The sequence below is a fragment of the Mustelus asterias genome, chromosome 4 (assembly GCF_964213995.1).
Source record: "Mustelus asterias chromosome 4, sMusAst1.hap1.1, whole genome shotgun sequence".
NCBI lineage: Eukaryota > Metazoa > Chordata > Chondrichthyes > Carcharhiniformes > Triakidae > Mustelus > Mustelus asterias.
In genome coordinates, this window is record NC_135804.1 from 48,088,031 (window position 1) to 48,101,163 (window position 13,133).

At 40.8% G+C, this 13,133-nt stretch overlaps 1 protein-coding gene across 3 annotated transcripts in view; it reads left to right on the top strand.

Moving 5' to 3' along the window:
• vrk3 (VRK serine/threonine kinase 3) overlaps positions 1–13,133 on the top strand; it is a 37,155-nt gene that overhangs the window by 19,535 nt on the left and 4,487 nt on the right. For all 3 annotated transcript variants that reach the window (XM_078210937.1, XM_078210939.1, XM_078210936.1), the window contains exons 7-11: positions 714–798; positions 1,939–2,041; positions 2,125–2,217; positions 9,533–9,665; positions 12,228–12,348. In XM_078210937.1, coding sequence (XP_078067063.1) covers positions 714–798; positions 1,939–2,041; positions 2,125–2,217; positions 9,533–9,665; positions 12,228–12,348 — 535 coding nt within the window. The remainder of the gene's footprint in view (positions 1–713; positions 799–1,938; positions 2,042–2,124; positions 2,218–9,532; positions 9,666–12,227; positions 12,349–13,133) is intronic.

Consider the following 13,133-nt stretch of genomic DNA (forward strand, 5'->3'; position numbering starts at 1 on the left):
GCCGGAGGAGGTGGTGAAAGCAGATTTTATAACAACGTTCAAGAGGCATCAGACTTATGTTGTACTCGTCTTTGTTCTTTGTAAAGTTTTGTTTCAGCTGGACAGAAATGTACAAAATTATGTGATCAGTTTGTTCCAATTGTGTGGTGTAGCCTGTCCTTATGAAATTCCCATTGTTGAAGTGCCACAGATGATGCTGAACAGAGCTGCAATCCATTGCAAGTATCAAATTTAAGAACAGCACTGACATCCAACAAATGGGCTAATCCATAGTAGCAGTTGCCACAACTTCAGAATTACAGTAGAGTTAATTTTTGGTGAAATGGATTGAACATGGAAAATAGGAGTAGACCATTTGAGATCTTGAGTCTGCTCCGCCATTCTGTATGGCTGATCATCGGCCTTAACTCCACTTTCCCAGCTTGGCCAGGAAAGCTTGCATAGGAATGTTTGATACTGTGGAAGTGATCTGAACATAGCAGAGTATTTCTCACTCTCATGCAATTCAGTTGCTGATTTTAAAATAATTGTGCTTAATATTTTGCCAACATTAAGCACCTACCAGACAGATGATTTAAATACCATCTTTAAAACTTCATTCAAGTAACCTACAAATTTTTAAAGCAACTAAATAAGTTGAAAGCCACTGTGGTGCTATTTTTAAACATCAGTTCAATTGTGTCAGTGATATGTGTTTGATTTTTACTTGTCAGTTGAAAAATGGATGAAGTCTCATATGATGGCATTTCTGGGAATTCCGACATGTGTTGGCTTTGGGTTCCATGAAAATACTTGCAGGTTAGTGCACTAAGGTGTGGTCAGAATGAAAATCATGCCTATGACCTTCAACAGTCTAACTGGTGGAGTGCTTTTTTAGCTGAAAATCCAGTAACTATAAAGAATTGTAATTAGAATCCTCTTATTCGCTTCTCTATGTTAACTTTTTGATTTTTGTCAGATCTGTTAGTTTGGAGAAATTACTAACCTTGTAAGAGAGCTGAATTATTAGTAGGGACATCAATTTGTGAATGCTTCATTAACTGTGCACACTATGTTAATTCAGCTCTAAACACTGTTCAGGTCAACATGCTGGTGAAGTCTTCAGCACCGCCTCATCAACAAGAATTAAATCAACATTAATACAGTTGGGGTAAAATGTGAATCTTAATCTTTTGCAGCGGTTGGATTGCTGATCATGAGACACTAAATTTGCAGGGAAATAACTAATCTTATAACATTGACATAAAACATGAAAAATATAGCTTTTGACCTAACAACAGAAAAATAAATCCATTCTGGGCTTAAAATCTTATTAAACAAACACTACCATTTAGGAACAAGAATGAAAGGTCAAGGTCTTGACATCTAGATTGGACTGGGAAAAGAGCATTGTATATTCACTGTACTCCAAGTAGATTTATTATTAAGGGAACCACCTAAAAGAAATTGAGTTTGTTGGTTGTGGCTAAACTGAACATGGCCAATTAGCTTCATTAAATTGCTGTCTGAAAGTTATAAGCTGAGTCTAATGAATTTTAGGGTAAAATTATATTGCTGTCTTTGCATCAGAAATAATTGTGTGCATATTGAAATAAATGTGGCACCACAACTTCAAAGGCCACTTCTTGCTGGTTAGTATAGTGTGGAGCATAGCTTCAGTGCTGTGTGAAACCAAATTCGAAAGCAAACTTAAAAGCAAAATACTGCGAGTGCTGGAATCTGAAACGAAAACAGAAAATGCTGGAAAATCTCAGCAGGTCTGACAGCATCTGTGGAGAGAGAATAGAGCCAACGTTTCAAGTCTGGATGACCCTTCGTCAGAGTTGTCTTACGCATTTTGGAAAATATTTGAATGTAAGACATGTTATATACTTTTAATGTTTTATCAGGTTTGTCACCTGGAAGTTAATTTAAACTGTTTGACATGCATTTTTATAGGTTTCTGGTATTCCCACACTTGGGTAACAGTCTGCATTCAATTCTTGAAAAATCAAAGAAACCTTTGTCTGAGAAAGCAGTACTTCAGCTATCTTACAGAATGGTGAGTGTTTCTAAAAACGTATATTCCTAGTTTAGGTTCAGTGTTGTACATTTTAATTAATATAAACTTCCTGTCTTTATCAGATTGATGTGCTCGAGTACATTCATACTAATGAATACGTGCATGCTGACATCAAAGCAGAAAATATATATGTGAATCCAAATGATCTAGAACAGGTAGGAAACATTTCTCCATATAGAACAATTTAAACTTTTTGCAAAAGCTTACCTTTGACCCACAGGCAGTATGGTGAGGAAAGTTTCTTTAAAATGTCAAGGGACTCTAATTGTTTTTTAAGAATATCTGAAAAGGACTTCAGAGTTTGCATCAATTGTAAATGAATCAATTGTAATTTACTTGGATAATAAATATTGGTCTATGTGACCTGGTGACCCTTGACCTGGAAGCAATAAACAGGACGGAAGTTAAGATGTGGTCTCTGTGTGGCCTGGCGCACACAGCTGCAGACATAAGGCGATCAGCACACAGATACAGGAGCCCTTGGAGATACTGTGCATGTGGGCTAAAAAGGCAAGAACCTTGAAAACTATGTAAATAGCTTGGAAATGCTCAAGAGCTGTTTTTCTTTCTCTGGAAGTGACCAAACTGAGCCAAAATATTATTGGTCAGTCAGTTGTAAAGGATTTCTGAACAGCTGCATCATCAGGAGAGGGCTCATAGAACTGTGCTTTGCTGATAATGGTATAGATGAAACTTGTTGTTGGATAGGACTCATGACCTACCTTGCTTGAATAAAGAAGAGCATATTGTGGAATTGTAGTCAGGTAGTCACTTGTGCTGATTGTGTAAGATGTTTTATTGTTGTATTGACTTTAAAGTGAAATTTATCTTTTTATTTGAAATATCGTTTCCCTGTTGATTCATGTTTACTTTGTGTTGGTTCTGATTTCTGTTGAAGTATAATTTCCAAAAAGTGAAATCTTATTTGGATGGAGGGGGTTATCTTGCAAGGAAAGGTTGAACAGGCTGGGCCTGTATCCATTGGAAGTTTAGCTGATTGAGAGGTGATCTTATTGAAACATACAAGACCCTGAGGGGACCTGACAGGATGAATACTGAAAAGATGTTTCCCCTTGTGGAGAGACACTAGAACTAGCGGGCACAGCTTAATAAAAAGGGGTGTCCCATTTAAGATAAGAGATGAGATTTTTTTTCTCTGAAGATCATGAATCTTTGGAAAACTCTTCCTCAGAATGGTGAAGGCAGGGTCAATGAATGTTTTTAAAGTAGATAGATTTTTGACTAACAAGAGAGTCAGAGGTTATCTGAGGTAGGCAGAAAGGGGACTTGAGGCTGCAGTCAGATCAGCCATAGTTTTACTGAATGGTGGTGCAGGCTTGGGGCCAAATGGCCTAAACTTGCTCTTAATTCATATGTTTGCAAGTTGGCAATTTCTTCATTGGGGGTTCATTTGGTAAATTTGATTATTTTAGTTTACGGCTATTGTAATGCCTAGGCCTGCACAAGCAAGGCAGGTATAACAGAGAAATGGTGACAGGATTGCTCATTGGGTTTTTAGCATTAAACTGCTGTGGTATACAGAGGAGGGAAGTCTCACTTCTTACATCTTTAAGTATGTTGAGCTAGCAAATCTCAGCCACTGCAAAGCATATCAGCAGAGCTGGCAAAGTTGCTAATGGTCCTCTTTGTTCCTTCCTATTGGAAGTATGTTTATTGAAACAGTTTTAACTTGCGTTGCAATGCTTACCTCAATCATGTAACCTACATGTGCTTCCTGGTGAGGCTTGCATGAGTAATGGGCACTCTGATGAGAAGAACTTCAAACACCATGAATCCATCAGAGCTGTTTAGATCAAAGATAATGTTGATTTGCACTGAGCATTCCATTCATGCTGGAGAAGATTGAATTCTCATCACAAAAATTATTTCTCCAGTTTAGACGAGGCACAAGTGAAGAAAACCTTCCTTCGTTCTACAAGCAATCATGGCTTAAGTGAATGATCAGTCTTTGATAAGATTAATAATCCACCTCTACAAAAGCACGAAAGAAACATTTCATACAGGGACTTTTATTGGTGCCACTAGCCAAGCTGTTCAGTATAAATACAAAACTAGCAAACTAGCATCACGCGGCAATGTGGAAAATTGCCCAGGTATGTCCTGTACCAAAAAGCAGGACAAATCCAGTCCAGCCGATTACTGCCCCATCAGTCTACTCTCGATTATCAATAAATGGTAGGGATCATTAACAGTGCTATCCAGCAGCACTTGGCAATAATCTGTTCATTGATGCTCAGTTTGGGATCTGCCAGGGTCACTCAGCTCCTGAACTTATCATAGCCTTGGTTCAAACATGATCAAAAGAGCTGAACTCCGAGGTGAGTGATTGTCCTTGACGTCACAACATTATTTGACCGACTGTGCTTACCATTGTGTAATCATCAGCGAACCCTAGCAAACTGGGGTCAGTAGGAATCGGGTAAACTCTCCACTGGTCGATGTCATATACAGGACGAAGGAAGATGGTTGTGGTTGATGGAAGTCAGTCATCTCGGCTCCAAGACATCACTGCAGTTCTCAGGGCAGTGTCGCAGAATCCCTACAGTGCAAAAGAGACCATCTGGCCCATCGAGTCTGCACCGATTTGCTGACAGAGTATCGTATCCACGCTCTCTTCTCCGGCCCTATCCCCGTAACTCGACACACTTACCATGTCTAATCCATTTAACCTACACATCCTGGGATGCTGAGGGGCAATTTAGCATAGCCAGTCCACCTAACACATTTGAACAGCGGGAGGCACCCGGAGGAAACCCATGCTGACATGGGGAGAACTTGCAAACTCCACAAGCAGTCACCCAAGGCCTTAATTGAACCCTAGTCCTCGGAGCTGTGAGACAACAAGTGCGAACCATTTTGCCACCATGCCGCCGTGTCCTCGGCCCAACCATCTTTGCTACTTCACCAAGACCTTCCTTCCATCATAAGGTCAAAAGTAGGGATGTTCGCTGATGATTGCACAAGAGCAAGTCAGAGGCCAAGAATTCTGTGGCAAGTAACTCACTTCCTGACTCCCAAAGCCTGTCCACCATTTACAATAACATCATGACCACCATTTACAAGGCATACATCAGACGTGTAATGGAATACTCTTCACTTGCCCAAATGAGTGCAGCTACTACAACATCTCGAGGCTCAACACCATCCAGGACAAAGCGGCCCACTAATTGACACCCCATCCATCATTTTCAACATGCATTCACTCCCTCCACCGTTGACGCACAGTGGCAGCAGCGTGTACCATCTACAAGATATAGTGCAGGAACTCACCAAGGCTCCTTAGAGAGCACCTTCCAAAACCATGACCACTGCCATCTAGAAGGACAAGAGCAGCAGATACATGGGAATGTCACCATCTAGAAGTTCTCCTCCAACTCACTCACTTAGGTATATATTGCCATTCCTTCATTGTCGCTGGGTTAGAATCTTGGAACACCCTCTATCAGCACTGTGGATGTATCTACATCAGACAGACTGCAGCAGTTCAAGAAGGCAGTTCGCCACTTCCTTCTCGAGGACAATTAGAGATGGGCAATAAATGCTGGCCACACTAGCAAAGCCCATGTCCCATGAATGAATTTTTAAAAAAACAGTTTTGATAGTAAGTTGGTTCTCCTCGTATGAGTGCATCCAAGTTTCAACATTTAGAAATGTTTCACATCTTACTCTGCCTTTCTGTTCTCACAACCCAGTGTGAGGTAATGCATTTTGGAAGGTCTAATACAGATAGGAAATATACTAGTAAATGGCAGAACCCGCAAGAGTATTGATAGGCAGAGGGATCTGGGTGTACAGGTACACGGGTCACTGAAAGTGGCAACGCAGGTGGAGAAGGCAATCAAGAAGGCATACGGCATGCTTGCCTTCATCGGCTGGGGCATTGAGTTTAAAAATTGGCAAGTCATGTTGCAGCTTTATAGAACCTTAGTCAGGCCGCACTTGGAATATAGTGTTCAATTCTGGTCGCCACACTATCAGAAAGATGTGGAGGCTTTGGAGAGGGTACAGAAAAGATTTACCAGGATTTTGCCTTGTATGGAGGGCATTAGCTATGAGGAGAGGTTGGAGAAACTTGGTTTGTTCTCACTGGAACAATGGAGGTTGAAGGGGCGACCTGATAGAAGTCTACAAGGTTATGAGAGGCATGGACGGAGTGGATAGTCAGAAGCTTTTTCCCAGGGTGGAAGAGTCAATTACTAGGGGGCATAGGTTCAAGGTGCGAGGGGCAAGGTTTAAAGGAGGCAGATTTTTTTTTTACACAGAGGGTGGTGGGTGCCTGGAACTTGCTGCCGGGGGAGGTAGTGGAAGCAGATACGATAGTGAGTTTTAAGGGGCATCTTGACAAATACATGGGATGGGAATAGAGGGATATGGTCCCCAGAAGGGTAGGGGGTTTTAGTTCAGTCGGGCACCATGGCTGGTGCAGGCTTGGAGGGCCGAAGGGCCTGTTCCTGTGCTGTAATTTTCTTTGTTCTTGAAAAACCTCACACTTGCCCACATTCTTGTACTTCATCTGCCACCTCGTTGCCAATTCACGTAACCTGTCTATATCTCAATACAACCTGAGTTCTCCTCTCAGCTTGCATTCCCAATTAGTCTGTCATTATATAAATTGAAAATATCTGAGGCCCCAACACTGATCTTGTGACACTCCACTACTCAACTTGCCAACTTGAAAATGCTCTGTTTACCCCTATTCACTGCTTTTTGTCTGTTGATCAGTCTTGTGTTTTAACTTTTTGAATGGCACTTTGTCAAATGCCTTTTGGACATCCAAGTATAGAAAGTCGACTGGTTCCCCTTTATCTGCCTACCAGTTACATCTTCAAAAGCTCTAATAAATTTGACATACACAAATTCCTCTTTCATAAAATCACATTGAATTCGTCTGATCATCGTCAATGTACTGAGTGCATTGTTAAAACTTTCGTAATAATTACTGTTACCTGGAAAATGGTCCACTGATGTCATTGACTGTACACTACCAGGAGATAGCACAAATTCTGTTGGTGCCAGAATGGATCCATGTTCACAAATTATGGACAACAAAAAAGTGGAAATCTTTTTCCCCAGATGTTTTACAAAACAGCTTGCTGATTAGGATAGTAGAACTAGAAACTCCAATGGGCTTCAAGAATAAACATGACAGGTTCATGTCAACAAATGGGATCCAGGATTGTTCAAAGTGCACCAAGGGAAAACTTGGGCAGGTGAACGACATTGATTAAGGTGCTCCCTTGTCTGAAACATTTGGTGTGTCAGTATGGTCTGCTGCAACAGAGAGGATGTGAGTCAATTGGTTAAGTACCTGGGTAAACAAAAAGTGTGTCTCGAACAGTTACGATCTCGAGGGAGACCATTAACTGGCAAATTTTTTGAAGTTATTAACTGAGAATTGTACCACAGCATTTCACATTTCAAACAAAAGTTTTACTGTACAAGAATCAAGCAAAGCAAGTACTACTAACTATATTTTGTGAATCTAAGCCCACAAATCTCAACAGATCACTTCTATTTTATTTCTACCCAAGAGTTCCCTTGTACTTTCCACAATCTTGAGGGTTCCTCCACTTCTGGGTTCAAAACATGATATTCCACAACTCTCAAGAATCCTCTTTGATTCTCTTCACTATTGAAAAAAAATAAAAACTCAGAGTTGAGATTTCTTGGGGTTCTTCCGCTAGCATTCAGCTAGGCAACCCTTACCTTGCAATTGTGGACACCCCAGCTTCACTTGGCTTCACTGTCTTCTCGCTTAGTGGTCTATAGGTCCTAGCATCTTTCTCACTTTGCCTGTTTTCTAAGTTGTTCCAAGTCCAGGTTTAAACTGTCTGCAAAAAAACACACACAAACCGATTCAAACTCATCATCCGCTATGCCTAAACATGTCCTTTGATCTGAAGAGTATGTAGATACTTTAAGACCTTCCTTTGTTTACCAATTGTTGAAATTACATGAATAGTTTGCTAATGGGGACAATTGCAATCATGCCAGACCTGTTGGCTCCATTACAAAGCTAGAAGAGAGCCACCTATTGTTTGTTGTTTTCAAACCTCTAACCTCTTTAAAAATGGTCCATAATTTTCTCCACAATATTTACCAGTTTCTCAAACCCAGGTTTTTTTCCCGTTATCTTACATTATAAACTCAGTTACTAAATGGTTTGGAAAAGTGCTGAATGTTCTAAATCATTCAAACTCCTGGACTGGTAATATAACTAATTTTTTTGGACTTGAGTAAATATCAGTCAGTATATAAATACTAACCCTTTAACGTCTACTTTTCGACCTGCCTTCTCTGGGATGGCACAGTGGTTAGCACTGCTGTCTGACAGTGTCAGGGACCCAGGTTCAATTCCGGCTTCAGGTCACTGTCTGTGTGGAGCTTGCACATTCTCCCCATGTCTGTGTGTGGTTCCCGGTGGGTGTTCTGATTTCCTCCCACAGTCCAAAGATGTGCGGGTTAGGTAGATTGGCCATGATAAATTGCCCCTTATTGTCAGGGGGATTAACAGGGCAAACAGAGCCTGGGTGGGATTTTTATTGGTGCAGGCTCGATGGGCTGAATGGTCTCCTTCTGCACTGTAGGATTTCTATAATTCTCTCATTTGTGAGAATTTGTTGAGTTTGATCTTGAGTGAGCCATATAGGTCTCAAAACAGTCACTTGATGAAGTTCTAGCATGCAATCAAATATCAGATGGTGATTTGTGGGTCTGAGCACCAGTGGGGGAAAAAAAGTCCAGATCTTCAGGCCTGGAGAGAAAATTGGAAACAAACAAAGGACAGTAATCTTGTATAAATCCTTATCTTTTAACGAGGGTGTCTGAAAATCACAATCTGATAATTACCAGAATAGTTCGAATCCCACCATGGCAGATAGTGAAATTTGAATTAAATAAAAATCTGGAATTAAAAGTCTAATGATGACCATGAAACATTGTCAAGTGTTGTAACAACCCATCTGGTTCACTACCGTCCTTTAGGAAAGGAAATCTATTGTCCTGACCTGGTCTGGCCTACATGCGACTCCGGATCCATAGCAATGTGGTTGACTCTTTAAATGTCCTCAGGGTTGGGCAATAAATGCTGGCCCAACCAGCAACATCCACATCCTGTGAACAAAAATAAAAAATGTCTCCATACATTTTATCAAGTAGTGTTTTTAATAAAATGTCACAAGTTAAGCATTTTTATTCTTTTAACTAGTTTGAGAGATAGCACCCAAGTGCTTCAGAAAAGTCACAATGAATTATCTGTCAAATTGGTGACGTGTATCACTGCACGAATGTGACAAGAAGCTGTTTTGTTTTTATGTACTGCATTCAGTCAGTGATCTTGAGTTTGAATCTGCTCTTAATGTTTTGTTACTTGACAAGTACTTTTAAAAAATCTTTTAGATACATACCTTCTGCTACTGTAGCAGAAATGATTATGGATTTTCTTTTCAGGTGTACTTGGCAGGTTACTATTCTGCTTTCAGATACTGCCCTGATGGTAAGCATGTTGAATACAGAGAAGGCAGCAGAACTCCACATGAGGGCACTGTGGAGTTGATCAGTGTCGATATACACAAAGGAGCTGGTAAGACCTTGTATGTAGTGAGCTGTTTGTGTGCGTGTATGTCTGGTAGTCGTTTATATATTCCCTGTTGTTCAAGCAGTCCTTCAACTTGAACTGCAATCCCACTTTCTATAATAGATACTAAAGATTGCATGAAACTGCAGTAAATAATGTCATTTTATTCAAGAAACACTTTTGCAGCCTGGAGTTGAATTACAGTGTAACTTGCACTGAGAAAGTCTAAGTATCCTCTCCCTGGTCACACTGAGGAACCAGATGGTTCCCAACTTCAACTTGGATGTCATATTTGATCCCGAGATGGAATTCCAATCACTAAGACTATCTATTTCCATCCCTGCCTCAACTCACTTGCGACTGAAACCGTCAGCTGTGCTTATGTTACCTCTATATTTTACTATTCCAACATATTCTGGCTGGCTTCCCATTTTCTACTTTTCGACTGCCCACTTTCAAGTTTGCATCTAGTCCCACTTGTCTATCATTTTTGTGCTTGCTAACCAATATCAGCCTCCAGTTAACTTTAAAATCATTGGGTTGTTTATTGTCAAATCTCCTCTAAACCCAACCAGCCCTGCAGCTCTCTTGAGATATCTTTGCTCCTCCAATTCCTGTCCCTTGAGCATGTCCAATTGTACTTAGTTCACCATCCATGGCCAAGGCCCTAAGATCTGGAATTAAATTTGTAAACCTTTCTACCCCTCCCTCTATTTGTTCACAGGATGTGGATGTTGCTGGTTAGACCAGCTTTTATTGCCTAACTGTCCTTGTGAAGATGATAGTAGGAGCTGCCTTTTTGAACTGTTGCAGTCTGGTATAGGTAAACCCACAGTGCTGCTATGAAGGAAGTTCCAGGATCTTGACCCAGCGACACTGAAGGAATGGTGATATAGTTCAAAGTCAGGGTGGTGTGTGGTTTGGAGGGGAACTAGCAGGTGTTGGTGTTCCCATGCATCTATTGACCTCATTCTAGGTGGTAGAGGTCGCAGATTTGGAAGGTGCTGTCAATGGAGCTGGGTAAGTTGTTCCAGTGCATCTTGTAGATGGTGTACACCACTGCCACTGTGCGTCAGTGGTGGAGGGAGTTATGTTTAAGGTGGTAGATGGGGTGCCAATCAGACAGACTGCTTTGTCCTAGATAGTGTCAAGCTTCTTGAATGTTGTTGGAGTAGCATTCATCCAGCCAAGTGGAGAGTAATCCATCAGAGTCCTGACTTGTTCCTTGAAGATGGTGGATAAGTTCTGGGGAGTCAGGTGGTGAGCGAGTTTCCACGTAATTCCAAACCTCAGACCTGAACTTATAGCAGTATTTATATGGCTAGTGCAGTTCGGTTTATGGTCAGTGGTAACCCCAGGATCTAAATGGTGGGGGGAGTGATGGTAAGGCCATTGAATATCAGGGGGCGATGGTTAAATTCCGCCTGATTGGAGATGTTTATTGCCCGCCACTTGTGTGGCGTGAATGTTTAAAGTTTATTTATTAGTCACAAGTAGGCTTGCACTAACACCGCAATGAAGTCACTGTGAAAATCCCCTAGTCGCCACACTCCAGCATCTGCTCCGGTACACTGAGGGAGAATTTTGCATGGCCAATGCACCTAACCAGCATGTGAGGCAGCAATGCTAACCACTGTGCCACCATGCTGTTACTTGCCACCTGTCAGCCAAAGTCTGGATATTGTCCAGGATTTGCTGCATTTAGACATGGACTGCTTCACTGTCTGAGGAGTTGCGAATGGTGCCGAAGATTGCAATCATTGACGAACACCTGACCTTGTATTGGAGGGAAGGTCATTGATGAAGCAGCTGAAGATGATTTTGCCTGGCCAATGCATCTAACCAGCATGTCCTTCAGATTGTGGGAGGAAACCGGAGCACCTGGAGGAAACCCATGTAGACAAGGGGAGAACATGCAGAGTCCGCACAGACTGTGACCCAAGCCGGAAATTGAACCCGGGTCAAATTTAGTTGTTTTGATCACCATGATTGAATCAGACAGTAATCACTCGCAGACTTTTCAATTTTTATCTTTCAAAAAGAAGAGCTTGGTTTTTTTTCAACAGACTTATTCACAATAGTGAATTGTAGTATATCAGTTTTAAAATCACTAATACAATATTCAGTAAAATATGCTCTCTAATGGGAAAAACAATTCTACGTGCAGTGTGAAGGAAATTGACTGTAATAGTCGGGAGTGTTACTGAGGAGAGTGTTCCTGCATCATGCACTAAACTTTAATTGATCACTCGTGATCCTGTGCACATGTATGTTCAACTATCCCAACCCAAAGGGGTGATTATAGATTCTGTACACGTACAGGGGTGATTATAGATTCTGTACACGTACAGTTTGTTAGCTCACCTAGTTTGGTGTAATACAGTAGGGAGGAGAAAAATAAAAATTGGAAAGAGATCTTTTCAGTTTGACAGATAGGGATTATTACTGCATTGGGTCCTTCTTAGTTGATCTAATAAAACACTGCAGTTTCTGTTATCTTAAGTATTGTCTTTAGTCGTGGCCTACAGAATGGCCAAAAGAATGAACAAATCCATATTTATTTTACAGGGCCTTCCAGGCGTAGTGATCTTGAAACGTTGGGTTACTGTATGTTGAAGGCATTGTGTGGTTCCCTGCCATGGTCTGATAATATTGACTTCCCTCATTCTGTCATGGAATCAAAACAGAAGTAAGTGTTTTTGGTTATGTGATAAAGCATGCAATCTAAATGTTGCATATATACAATTTAAAATTGTCCTCAATTATATTTGAGGATTGAAAGTAACACATTTGAAATTGCAGTATTTGGGAAGAAATCATCGTAATTTACAAATTTGGGCTGCATGGTGAATGGTTAGGAGTAGAGTTTTCAAAGGCAAGGATATTCAGATGTTTGGAGCATGTGATTTTTAAATTGAAGTCGTCATCATAAATGGTATTATGTGGCTTGTTCAAGGGGGAAAATTGAGTCTTCCGTTTATTTTTGTTATAAATAAAAACGATGCCCTTAAATTTCTTTAAAGGGCTCCTGCTAAGTGAAATGATGCATAGCATGTGGCACTTGATGAGGATCAGATTCAAAAGTTGAACAGTTGAAAATAATTCGCTCTTAGAGATTGGAGTAATTATTTTGGCGCTCTGTCCATTGCATTATGCTTCCTGCCCCTGTTGTTCCCTGACCTCAGTAAGAAGTTTAACAACACCAGGTTAAAGTCCAACAGGTTTATTTGGTAGCAAAAGCCACACAAGCTTTCGAGGCTCTGAGCCCCTTCTTCAGGTGAGTGGGAATTCTGTTCACAAACAATCTCCACATCATGACGTTCCCTGACCTCAACATTTTGTTATAAAGGCCTTGAAACTACATTAGAATAAACACAATTGTTTAACATATTCATCTGAAATACCTCTGCTATTTTAGCAGTGGTGTTAACCCATTTCTTTACAAAAATAGGTTGATGATGTAATAAAACAGCA